Source organism: Hirundo rustica, chromosome 1, assembly GCF_015227805.2.
Source record: "Hirundo rustica isolate bHirRus1 chromosome 1, bHirRus1.pri.v3, whole genome shotgun sequence".
Lineage (NCBI taxonomy): Eukaryota > Metazoa > Chordata > Aves > Passeriformes > Hirundinidae > Hirundo > Hirundo rustica.
Window position 1 is genome coordinate 91,503,374 of NC_053450.1, and position 13,715 is coordinate 91,517,088.

At 40.6% G+C, this 13,715-nt stretch overlaps 1 protein-coding gene across 4 annotated transcripts in view; it reads right to left on the reverse strand.

Annotated features, from left to right (window-relative positions):
- JARID2 (jumonji and AT-rich interaction domain containing 2) overlaps positions 1–13,715 on the reverse strand; it is a 210,759-nt gene that overhangs the window by 33,436 nt on the left and 163,608 nt on the right. For all 4 annotated transcript variants that reach the window (XM_040079569.1, XM_058422368.1, XM_040079561.2 and 1 more), the window contains exons 5-6: positions 10,739–10,915; positions 962–1,191 (exon numbers count right to left, since the gene is read on the reverse strand). In XM_040079569.1, the coding sequence (XP_039935503.1) occupies positions 962–1,191; positions 10,739–10,892 (384 nt within the window). In that variant the 5' untranslated portion in view covers positions 10,893–10,915. The remainder of the gene's footprint in view (positions 1–961; positions 1,192–10,738; positions 10,916–13,715) is intronic.

The following is a 13,715-nucleotide window of genomic DNA, read 5'->3' on the forward strand; positions in this document are numbered from 1 at the left end:
ATTCCAGCTCCACTGAAGACCAGGTCAGCTTACTCAGAAGAAAAATCTTTATGTGTCAGCAAGTAAAGACTGTCTCCAATCAGCCCACTGAGTATTCATCACTGCAAAACAACCAGCCAAGCAAAAACAAAAATCCCAAGCAAACAAACAAAAAACCCAAACCAAACCAACAAAAAAACCCAACCAAATCAACATCCCACAGCGCCCCCCTCAAAAACCCCCAAACCCCCCAAACAGCTTAAGTGCAGCAAGCTTTCTGTACTGCACTGCCCTGGTGCAGGAATTCTGCTAACCCAGCCCCAGCCTGAATAAGGACAGTCACAAGCAATGAAAGACTGCTCTGCTAAACTTCCACGCCCAAATTCAAGTTAGGTTGAAACAAATCTCTTTGCTGATTTTTTTTGCTGGCTTTCAAGCAAGTAACATGGAACTCTTAAAAATGTCTCCCACCAGGAACCTCCACTGTGAAGGAAGCAATATTTTGCAGCATGTTCTTGATACACCAGGCAAAACATTTTTCCCAGACTCTGAGGTCTGTGCTGTCCATGTGCAAACCAAGGCACGTGAGTACAATGTCAGGTTCTCCAGAGCATCAGTGAGCCCCCGAGATAAGCCACACAGACCAGCTCCTTCTTCCATGTGCTTGGAAGCACATGGAATGCTCGCCAGCCTTGTCAGCAGAAAGGTTTCACAAACAGCAATGTGAACTTTACTCTTTCATATGAATATACCAAGTAATAAAAAGACAGGGTTGTAAAGCACACTTTATCATACTGACTTCCCATATATATTTTTCTTTCTTCCTTTTTTATTTTTTATCGCTGAAAATTAACTCCTTGCTGCTCCAGAGCACGCTTTTAAGGATTGCCACGTCCAATCTACACCAAGCAGTGGAAAAATGAGCTTAGAACCTTAAAAGCCTTTGTTTCCTGTGTGTCCACAGCGGAGTACAACTTATTACCTGTTTCCTTAAGTCCTGAGCCGATCTGTGAAGAGCGTGGTGGTTGTTAGCCGTGAGCCCTTTCGTAGAGGAGCCAGTGTTTGTAGTAGCGTGGTGATTAGCAGCAGCCTGGTCTTTTCGACTCTCAGCCTTATGTTCGCTGTTCCTCTCCTTCCCTGGGGTGGCCTCTTTGCTTTTGTGTTTCTGTGCAGGTTCTTTCTCCTTCGTTGATTTGCTGGACCCATTGAAAACTAAGAAGAGAGAAAATCAGGTTATTAAGGGAAAAAAAAAGAAAAGAAAAAATATGCAAGACCAAACACTTCATTCAAAACACCACAATTTTCTCTGCTCTCAGTGTTGGATATTTAGTGAATGCCTTCTTACATCTAAAGCTAAATCAATACAGAAATAGCACTATTTTGCATATTTCTTTAGATGAACAGATTTACTGAAGTATTTCCTCTGCTTGTTAGCACACATTATCTTCAATATCCAAATTAAAACATACAAGGTATATACTGTTTTGACTGACCTAGATTTACAACTATGAGTTTGATTTTTACTTATGACAGTTTTAATTATCTTTCTTTACTCTTGCAGTGAGGGAATTCTAAACATAACCTAAACAGAAAAAATATTTATTTTTATACCAATGTAGAAGAAAAGAAACGTTCCATGAAAAAGCATGTTTTGTTTTCATCAATACCAAAACTGCTGAATCAAACTGACAGCAGTTTGCCTACAGCAGACAAGCTGCAAATAGAAAAAGGTACTTCTGCAAAGAAAGGAGAATACTAAAACCATTTTGAAACATGTGACATGAAGTAACACTGGGACCTGTGCTGAGCACCCTAACCTTTGAATGAGGGGATAAGGAAGTGTGGAACAGATACCTTCATTTTTTGTACAATAAATATTATGCAAACGTATACAAGCAAGTTTTGAGTAATCTGTCTCTCAGCTGAATTTATTTAAGAATAGTCACTGCTCTTCTGTTGTCAGGAGCATGAAGAGCTGAAGCTAAAACAAAAAATCACATCCTATTTTTCTGTTTGCTGACCACAAATGTGCTGAATTCATGTCAGTGATGCCCCCTCTTCAACGTGGCACTTGACAGAGGTCCACAAGGGTTATGATCCAACATCCACAATGGCAAATGCCCTCCTGCCTTTTACTTTTGATTTCTACCCGTCTTTCTTTGACATGGTTTAGGAAAGGATGCAAACAAGAAACTTCATAAATACTAAACAGCACAGCTATGTGAAAATCTTATTTATTACACACAAGATACGCCATCTGTTTGGGAATAGCAACTAAATGCATGAAGTTACTGTTTTCTTGTGAAATGAAACCCTTCTTTTGTCACTAAAGGTGATATTCCTACAACACTTTACCTCTTATCTAAGTTGTGAAGCTCAGCTGTCTCTACAGATGTAGAGTATTAACAGCAGGAGCAGCAGTAAGAGGAGTAATAAAAACCCAACAATCCTGCTGGACAGAAGAGGGGCAGCTAAGCTGCTTCTGAGCAGACCCTACTGCCAAACCTTCCCAAGCAGCTATCCAGCTTCCTGCAGCCGGAACACCAGCAAACTATTGACAAATTTGATTTTCAGGTCACTTTTCATATTTTCAGTTCTCTTATCATATTCAGTCAGTCTTAAAAGCTGAAGCAGATTACATAAAAAAAGAAAAAACTGCAATTGCTTTTCCTCCTCTCTTCCTCCTTCTCTTCCTTCTTGCATAAATGGAGTAAGAATGAGAGAAAAGCTGTCAGCAGCGGAGTCGCCACGAATTTCCCCATGGTTATGCCACTCCTGAGCTCAGGAGCAACTGGTGCTGCCCCAGCCAGCCAAGGATTTCTCAGTGATTTCTGCAAAAATCACGTAACCCTTGCTGTCTCATTTCCAGTGATGGAACCGGTAATAACTGCGAACCCCTCTCAGGAAGTTCATGACAATACACTCATCCGCCTTTGTAAGGAATTCTCACATCAGATGGAAGGCGCTACAGATGAACAAAGCACAACTATTTATTTTTAATAAGACATAGCACAAACAACCAATGGCAGCTTTGCTAATATGTAGAGTGGTATCTTCCTTTGAAGGGAACAAACTGTAGATACTGATCTGCTCTTACGGAAACATTCAAGTCAGAGAGATTAATTTTCTGCAATCATTTGCCACGTTGAAAACCAAAGATTACTAAAACAGAAAACACAGCCAAAAAGCCGAATTGTGCACTTCTCTGGTTCACACACACGCACAAAAAAAAAAAAAAAAAAAAAAAAAAGGCAAGCTAACATGAGACAAGGTATATTTTATATGCAACAGCTCATTAAATTTAAGTGTCGTGGGAACCCTGCCAGTTTTACCCTCTGAGTAATTATCTTTTGTCTTAATTTGTAAGATTCTTGAAAGGGGGAAGAGAGAAACAGGAGGGGAAAAAATGTTCAGTCTCACAGGAAAAGCTTAAAAAGCTTAAGTCTGAAAACACAACAAAGGGAGATGTAGATGCAAAACAGTTTTTGCCACGATGTCTTCTAGTTAAACAGTAGATGGTATCAGTTTCTATAAAAATCAGTATTTGTTTCTTCCAACACCTAGATTACTGTTATATCCAGCTATTTTATATCCAACTCTAAAACCTTTCTGCAATAGTAAGTTCTGAAAAATTCACAAACATACTATGTGAACAACTATCAAAATGTTTACTTGATTAATTACAAAATGCTATCACAAGCCAAGCATTTGGGGGGGGGAGAAATCCCCGAGACTATGATTTTCCTCCCATCTCACTAAAAATGTTGAAGTAAGTTATTTAGGCAATAAATTCATTTAGTACAATACAGAATTAAACTCTGGCCCCAACAGCTAGTAGACGATTCAAAGAAAAAAATGTATCACCAAAAAAAGACCAACCCTCCCCTCCTCAAAAAATCTCATTGTTGCAGAGTAAGTGATAATAAACCAGCAACACCCACTTCTCAAAGGAAAGAAAACAATAACCCCCCCAAAACTCATTAAATATTACTGAGACCAAATCTGATTAAACAATGAAATGATTACTAATTCTTTTGTGCCTTCTTATGCAGCAAATTGCATTCTCTTTCATGTCTGCCAGCTCTCAAATATTTCTGATGCACTCAGAACATCAGGAAAAAGGTGTATGTTGTGCTTTATGAACCACAGACAGACATGTTCAGGACAATCTCCCATGTTAGAAATAAGTCTGACATGCCAATATCTAATGTTCTGTTCCCAGTCTCTTCAGTTCCTTGTAAAGAGTAGTCAATAAACATTTCACCCTTGAAGCAGTAATTCCATTAGAAGACAGAAAGACAAAAAACCAAGTCCAACCCACACGAGTGGTGAAACTTGCATTCGTGAAGCAGAAATGAGATGTAGAGTCTTGAATTATGATTATTTTATGCTACCTTAATCAACTCTGTATTTCCAGAACAGTTTTTAGTTAAAGGTAAGAAGGGCTACTAACAAATAATTAAAAGTGTAAGTAAATTAGTAGTGTTCAGACACTCCAGATAGAACAAATGGGTATCATTATACTCGTATACTTCTGAATGCTTATTCTCAAAATGCCGCATCCTCCAAAGCTATTATTATTACTATTAAACTGAAACAATAAGAGCCCCACAGTGAAATACTTGTGGGTCTTTTGGTTAGCAGTGATGATCAAATGCAAAGAAACTGAACCACTACATTCAAAACTCACAAGCACTGGGGGTTTTTAAACCACTAATATAATTTATGGCAGCAGAACAAAACCTTATGGCAGGCACAATCCCCGTGGATTCAGCACAGTGCTCCCTGCATCCGGGGAACTAGACCCCGGGCACCAATATTCACCCAGGATCCCATACTGGGACTTTGGGGTATCTCATTTGAAACTGTGATAAAGAATCCCTACACAAACCAATGCAAACTGTGCAAACTGTGCCTGTATTAGGTGCAGCTTTAATAATGTCTAAAACAATTTCTGGTCCAGTAAAGCCACAGATGTGCTCAATTACTACAGATTAACTAAGCATTTACTACAGGAATTGACACTGTAGTGGGCAATAAACATAATATGTTTTCAGCAATTTTTGGAAGTATTCCTACCAATTAATTTGCACACAAACACTTCACAGGATACAGCCAGCCATTCAGAAGCTGCTTTATAATATGTACAATAATATGTACAATAATATGTACAATAATCAGGCCTTCACTGTGGAGGCAGCAGAACTACTGGACTGGGTTCAGTCAGCTATTGACTCCATGGACAAAGCTTTGTTTTCCAAGCCTTCCTGGAGGTTACTCCTGCACCTGATACACTTTTTACCTGAGATAACTGGGGAGGTTTAATATGGACTGCACAGTACTGAACCCCTTTGCGGTGTGCCAGTGGCTGGGAGATGAAGGCATGGACCATACACATACACACGTGCTGCACGTTGCAGAACTCGCACGGCATAGGGCAAGCGATTGCGCATTCATAAAACAATCCAGGAAAAAAGAGGAGAGGCAGAAGCGAAAGGGAGAAGTTTTGTTTTTAGAAGGAGAAAAGGGAAGCTTGCCAATATCGTGAACCCGAGCCAGCTATTCCAGTGCAAACCTCATGTTGTTACATAGATCATGTTTGGGAAGAGATGTAGTATTAATCAACTTTCTGGCATAGAGTATCTGTTACTGTACAAAAACATTCTTGCTCTGGCTTTAATTCAGTTCTAAGTCACTGTGAAAACATTTATGTGGCTCTCAAACAGTGTTAAAGGACCCAGGCAATAATTCTTTTCCCCTCCCAAAGGAACTAAAACAACCTTCTACTTCCATAAAACACAGTATTTTAATATTGCCAATTGTTTTCCTTAAATGTTGGGTATGTTCTGACATCCATAAATCATTTCCAGAGACAGAAGCTGTCTTCTGGAGCCCCCCAACACGCTCTGCCTAATCAGTCAGGAGCAAAGGCGTACTTCAGAAGAAAAGGCCGACACCGCATCACATGAAAATATGTGGTATTGCTGTTTCCACACTTCCCAAGCCCTGAAGCAACACCACTCAATTTCTCAGTGGACAGCACCACACGAAAATTTCCATAGCTGCATGATAGCAGGAGTCAAACAGGAGAGCCATGGCAGAGAGGTAACACTGAATTTGTTTTTGACACCATCAATAACACAGCTCAAGCCCTGCATGCACAGGAATATATTGGGCCACCGGGAGAAGCGTTATTGGTATGAGACACCGCGCCACCGCTTGCAAAAATTCAATACCAAGTGTCTCGTCTCAGCACAAATTCATTACTCTCACCTAACCATTACGACACAAACAACATCAAAAGGGTCACTCACTAAGCAGCAAGTCCACACAAGAAGTGTCTGTCTGTTATCACGAGTCTCGCACCAGGATAACAATTCAATTTTTTTTTTTTTTTTTTTTTGAGCAACTTCCAGCTCCCCTATTCTTCTCTACAGGTCATACATCTCACTACTGAAAATCCACAAATCCACAAATGTGTTGTGTCTGATTTGCATATTTAAATATGCAAATTACTGCAAACCGGGTAATTTTCGTGTTACATATTTTTGCAGGAAAATTAAATGTGCAAAAATGTTTATTGCAACAATTACTGGTTCCATGGTCTTTCAACAAAAGGCTGTAAATCATCAAAATAATTGCCTACCCATTAACTATTGCAGCACTCTGCCTGAAATTTTCTCATTCTTCAAAATACATTTTTCTTCTAAATGTTTACCTCTTCAAGATTAGTTTCACTAAAAATGATGTACAAGCCTAAGGCTCTGTCTCATGTACCCATCCACAAATTGAGTTAAAGCCAAAACTAAATATAGAACTGCGACCACAAATCAGAATTTTCTCACAGCACACTCAAAATGTAACGTATGTAAAAGATGCGCCATTCAAGCCCAAGATACACAAACGCTGCATTGAACTATACGCTGAAATAAGGAAAAAAAGCTATCTACAATCTTTTCCTGCATCATCCTTGTACTATTACACACGTAAGGAAATTACGCTGCTAAATTACCCATTGCAGATTGAGAAGTGAAACGTTCTTCTGTGTTTCTGGTAAGCGAGTAAGACAGCACTGAAGCACAGTATAGTGTTTCTTGCAATGCTTGCTTACTATGCACTACTGCCAGGTCTGTTTTGAAATTCGAGCCCCGAGGAAAAAATAAAAAAGAAAAAAAGCGTCTATGCAATTTTCTCCCCTGCTCATTTCAGGCAGAAGACATGCAGAGCAGTTTTTATCTCGTCATGTTAACAAAACACAGCATGAACAAGCAACCACTTCTGACCCTGTAGGTTTTCTGGCATGCTGAAGCTGGTTTACTCCAGCTAAGGACACCAGACTCGCCCTTCATGAAGCAGTCTGCTTACAAATAACGATGGTTAATTCTGTTTTCGTAAAAGGAAATCGGAACTTAATTGTCTGTCTCTGGCATCCAGAGACAACAGGACATTCCCAAGTAGGCTGACCCAGATGTGCACTCCTCTCTGCCTTTGAGCTGCTGTGCTGGTGTGAGAAATGGCTAATTCCCCAATCATTCTTCCTGAGAAAATTAGCCAATCATTATCAGAGGAACTGTAGCCTGCTGCGGGCGCTGTCAAAGGTGTCTACACAACTGTATCTGTGCATGCTGCTCCTCCTGAGGCACTTTTCCAGCCCACAAGCCCTTTCAAGTAGAGCAATGCCTATCCTCCTTTGCTCCTGAGATGGGGCCGATAACCCAAACACTCCCCGGCTCCACCTTCCAGCTCTCTATCACGGCCTGCCTAGCAAAATGCTTGGCACCTGCAAACATTTTTCTTCAGGATCCTGCAGAGAAAACCTTCCATTGTGCCACAGAATGAAATCAAACTAGGATTTATTTAGTTGGGAGGAATTCAAAGAATTAGGTTTAAAGGAACAAAGACCTAAGCCTAGCCTCTTCCCTACAACTTGGAAATTCCTCTGAGCAGCAGGGAGATGCAATTTAGACCCAATAACCCCCTGGAAAGACTTGCACGCTCCCTTTTACACACTCCCATGAATGCAGGGAATAAACACTTCTCCTGCCAAACTTTTCACTTTGCTCTTTTACAGCTGGATGTGCGTGCAGCACATCAGCAGCACTATGAAAGGAGGGCGAAAAGGCACAGGTAGCAATTTGATGCTTTAAATGTATCTGTGTAAGCACTAAGGTTGGAAGGCACAAGTCAGCGGAGCTAATTACTGCACCTGGTGCAGCAAGCTATGCCATGTGCTATACGTGCTTCCCATTCACACCCAGGCGCTCTCGACAGAGTTAGCTCTCCAAAAGGTGGCTCAACAGGCTCAGTTGTAACAAACAGTTTGGTGTGCAACCTTAATAATGCCCCATATTGGCGTCAGAAGAGGATATTGACAAATGACTTCGCCCAGAAAAATTGTTCTGGCACCCACTGAGCAGAAAGCAATCATTTGACACTGTCTAATGACATTAATCAAGCTCTGAACCTTTGTTGTTGGTATGTCATAGCAAATGCTTAGCACTTTCAGGTCCAAAGTGCTTGACTAGACATTGTATATTAAAAACAAAAGACTTTAATTCATTAAAAATAGACTCTCACGCTAGATTAAGTTCATTTGCTGCACCCGTCCTTGGTCTGCCTTTGTGTGTGGTCTCATTTAAAACAGACACACATGAACCAGAACCCACTTTATTCACAAGAAACAAAAATACTATTGGCTGTCAACCAACATAACAGACACTGAAGAATGGGAATACCCCTGGGTAAGGAAATTTTAATTAAAAAAAAAAAAAAAGAAGGAAAAAAGAAGAAAAAAAAGAAATTACAATGACGAAGAAGCAGCAGCTGCCTTCTCTGGGAATTCCTGTTTCCTTCACCTTTGTCAAAACATCTCACATTGTCTCCTATGTATTTTATAAAGGTCTTTTGCAGCTCTATTAAAGCTGCAGCTTCATTTACACTCTCTCTGATCTATATTGATAAAGATTATGAAGCCATTATATGGCTCATTATGTTTGCCTTTACTTACCCCCAATTAAGATTTCAGGTGTCTCTGGTTTTGAGCTAATTTCAAAGTGGCTGCCATCTGGGACATTCTCAAGGAACACGATCAGCTCCTTCTGCAGTGATGTATCACATTTAAAACTCTGAGGGAGCAGTTCTGTTACGTGCAGCCTCATCTTCCATATGCAGAGTTTTGTGCCTCTTTATTTTGGGGGGGGGGGGGGGGGGTGGTTATGCAGAAATCAATCCTAAGTGCCAAGTTCTGATCTATGGCTGTAAAGCATTAAAACTCCTGGTCACAGCTGACAGTTGAAATGCTATTAGGCACAACATCCCCTTGCAATTATACACAAATCATTCACAAAAAAATTGAGTTTTTGAGTTTGGGTGTGCAATAAAAACAGATTCAGATGCAGTCATGAAAAAAACCACTTGGCATATGTAACAAAGGCACCCTTTATAGAAAACTCCCTTTTGAAAGGCAGGGATGAGGATCAGCACAGTGAAGTAATTGGGATCTACTAATCTCTTCTTTGGAATAAGGTAGCATGAAAGAACAAACAGAGCAGGCACAGGTCACCTCTCAAAAAGTGCACTGTGAAGAGACCTTCCTCTCAGTCGTCCTACTAAAAGGAGAAGAGCTGAAGGGGTAGTCACTAGAAAGAGGTTCTCATGGAAAATTTATAGTGAGGAAGGGAACAGAGAGCATACACTACATTTTGAAATTATGTCAGGCAGAGATGGCATGGAGTTATGAAACAAGAGCTCCTGCTGGAGCAAGAACCACATCACACAGAGGCTGGCAGGGGCGCATTACAACAGAAACAATTAAGAAATTTTCAGCACGGCTTTAAATCTTCCATTATACGGCAGGTAATGCTGCCATATAGATGGATCCATTTTTCAAGATATGGCACAAGGACATCATGACACAATTACTGTGTAATTAAGGCAGCTTTTGCTGATTTGCAGAGAAATAACTGATTTGAGAAAGTTTCCTCCATAAATTTTTTCAGTCAACAACATGAATGAGGTATCAACCTACTGCAAGTGTGGTCCCAATACCACATGAGAGAAATTAAGTGTTGCCCCTGGCACGCATTTTGATAACACTTATCAATGCTTATATTTAACTTTGGTAAAATAAAGTCATTCTAAATTAAACATCAGTCTCAAAAAAGCCAGAGAGCGTGACTGTGTGTCTATACATGTGTGTGTGTACATACATAAATACATCTCACAGAATCACAGGATTTTTTTAGGTTGGAAAAGACCTTTAAAGTCTTTGAATCCAACCATAAACCTAACAAAGCCAAGTCCATCACTGAAACATGCCCCTAAGTGCCACACCTACATGACTTTTTAAATACCTTCAGGAACAGAGACTCAATCACTTTCCTGGGCAGCCCTGACAACCCTTTCAGTGAAGAAATTCCTCCTAATATTTAATCTAAATTTTTCCTGGTGTAACTTGAGGCCGTTTCCTCTGGTCCTGTTGCTTGTTACAAGGAGAGGAGATGAAGCCCCACTTCAGTACATACGTGTGTATATATATATATACATACGTGTGTGTATGTAATTCCAGCCCTGCAGTAGTTCTGCCACAGAGAGAGTTCAGATTGTCAGAAGAAACAGGTTAAACCACAAGATGCTAAAACTGCATCTCACTCCACTGCTTTTTCAATCAGATCAAGAAGAATGGACAAGGACTGAGCACATTCAGCTCGTAAATTTCTTTACTAGGGGATACAGGAGGACAGCACTATTTAGGACCTACCTTGCCCATTTGGTACATGTTTATGCGTTTTTCCTTTCCTAGGGGTTGACTGGCATGATGATGAAGCATTGTTTGTGGCTGTTTTTGTGTCCTCTGTCTCCTCCTCTTCCTCTTCTTCATCCTCATCATCCTGAGAGCTTCCAAAATATACCATGTTGCTGGGCAGGGCTGGAGAACCTGATCATTATAAAGAAATGGCTCATTAGCATCATTCCATTCACTTGCTGCACTAACCTTATCAATCACAGCCTACTTCAGTGTCATACACAGCAAGGGGAGAGTGGGACTCAGAGCTGGGAGGTCAGACCAGTGCATGACTAACTAGAGGGTTTTTATTTATTAGTTTTTACCAACAGGTGATACACATGTGCTTGAAAAGCAGCGTTCTCCCCCCTCAAGCACATTCTATTCATACTTCAGACAATCAGTCTTGCTACAAGCCCTAATTAATAGCTCTGTGTATTCAGAAAAGGACTAATGCACATGCTTGATTTCAAATGCGTGCTCAAGTGCCTTGCTGAAGTCTTAACACACAACTAGAAGCTTACATCTTTTCCAAACAGAAGAAAAAAGAGCAAAAAACCAGTCTGCTCCGCAGTGATATTTTTAAGTTATCGTTACAATAAAGCATTTAAAGTTTACAATACTTTGCAGACCTCTACAATACTGTACACAATGTTTTGTGGTATTCTGCACTAAGAAATAAAGAGAAAAGCCAAGACATTGAAAAGCTTATTTGCCTAGAGGATTCCTGGCAAAGGAGAAAAAAGAGGAAAAGCTTTCTGATTCCCTGTGTACTCCTCTTGAGGATGTTGCTTCTCATCTCTTGATTATTTCCCATGACACTCCCGTGATTTTTAAATGTAAAAATACTGCTGACAACTAATGGGCACTTTCCCATGTGCTCAGTATCACTTTCTACTTCAAAATGAGTCTCCTGTCTATCCCCTGGAGGGATGGGTACCCTAGGAGCCTTCCATTTATTCCCAAAGAAAAATTTCTTTTAAAGAAAGTTAAAAAAGTATAGTCAACACACTTGGATAACAGCAACTTCAATTAATTTCCTGCAGCTAAATAAAACAAAAGGACAAAGAGAACTGGGTTAGAGACCAGCACAAGGTAGTAGCTATTTGGCTGGTGCTTCCTTAGGAAGCACTTCGGGCTTCAAGCTCTTCAGAACTGCAATTCAGCGTCTGGTTTTGAGCTGTTGGCATTGCCATTGCCAACAACTAACTAAAGCTTATTTTTTTGATTGAGTATTTTCTGCTTCCACCAGGTTTGCGTAAAATACTCTTAAAAATTTACTATTTAATGAATGAATTACCTAAATATCGCACAAAACCTAGGACAGGCTGTTTATGCAATGAATCATCCATTCCTAGAGACACTCGTTTTGATTGGGATGCAGTTCATTTTCTTCACAGCAGCTAGAATAGGGCTGTGTTTTGAATTTGTGCTGGAAGCAGGGTTCATAACACTGGAATGTTTTAGCCATTGCTGAGCAGTGCCTGCACGGTGTCAAGGCATTCTTTGCCCCTGTTTTTCATGCTGCTCTGCCAGCAAGCAAGGCTGAGGTGCACAAGGAGCTTGAGGGGACACAGACAGAACAACTAGCCAAAGGGATATTCCAGACCATAGGACTGTTGTCAGCAATAAGAGCTGGGGGAAGGAGCAGGAAGGTGGGGACATTAGGTGTTCCACCATTTGTATTCCCACAAAACCATTTTATGTGATGGAGCCATTCATCCTGGGGATGGCTGAACACCCTGTGAGCCTGCCAACAGTGAGTAGCAAATTAATTCCTTGTTTCACTCTGCCTGCAGTTTTGCTTTGCCTATTAAACTGTCTTTCTATCAGTCCATGAGCGTTCCTACTGAAAACTGACCCTTCCAATTCTCTCCTCCATCCCACCGAAGGCTTAGCCCCCACCTGTAAATATGTTTGCTTCTGGCCTCTGTAACAGCCCCTTTGGAACTCTGGCTGCCTCGGGGAGGAGCAGAGAGAAGCTCCTCACCAGCATCCCGTGTTATGTGTGAGTGGTAGCCCTGGGGCATCCAGGAGAAACACTATAGCAGCATTGATGGTGTGACCATTCTTCCCCCCTGAAATCGTGTATTATTCCATCCAACCTAGACAGAAACGTACGGACACAGATGTTTATCCTAGGGGAAAAGGCTTTTGCATGCCACAGGTTTCATGTTTATATAGACTGATGATCAAATTAAGACTGCTGACATATTTCATGGCATGGAAGCCGTAGCAACTTACAGAAACAAAAACCTTCACATTTTTAATGCAAGCCCAGAACTTTCTGGCACAGTCTAAGCAATCAAACATAGTAGGTAAGAGGCGCTGAGAGGTACATTAATTCTTCTTCTCGTGGGGGAGTCTTAAGTCTCAACAGCAACTAACTAGAAGACTCTAAATAGTTACTCCTAGGACAGTGCTGCCTGAAAAAGAAATTGGCTTTTTTCTTCCATCTACGTACCCAAATGTGTAGTCTGGATTCAGAAACTGGATGCAAGTGCATCAGTTCTTATCAGAATCTGAAGTCTGACACCGTTTGACACCATTGTGCATTGACAAACAATGGCATAAAAGAACCTCACTGTTCAGAACCCTCAAAATTAGATTCAAACACAGACTGAAATCCCCCTCTTGTAATTAGAGAAATAGTCAGAAAATTTATCCTTCCGAGACACTAAAAATAGAAGATATACTGTCTGGTCTCTCTGATTTGTCTTCCTTAGCATTCCCCATCTCTGAGCTTTTTTTGGCAGCTGCTTTAAACAGCAACCAACAAAAATGTATCATCTGCAAGGCAAATGTTGTTATTACAACAGTGATCCTTTTTTTTTTTTTTCTTCTTAAAGCAGAGATTAAAGTACAGTACTGTGTCAGTCTGTTTAGAAAGGAGAGAGAGTCGTACCCAAGTTCGACAGCAGGTACAAACTCTACCTAACTCCTGGTATTCAAT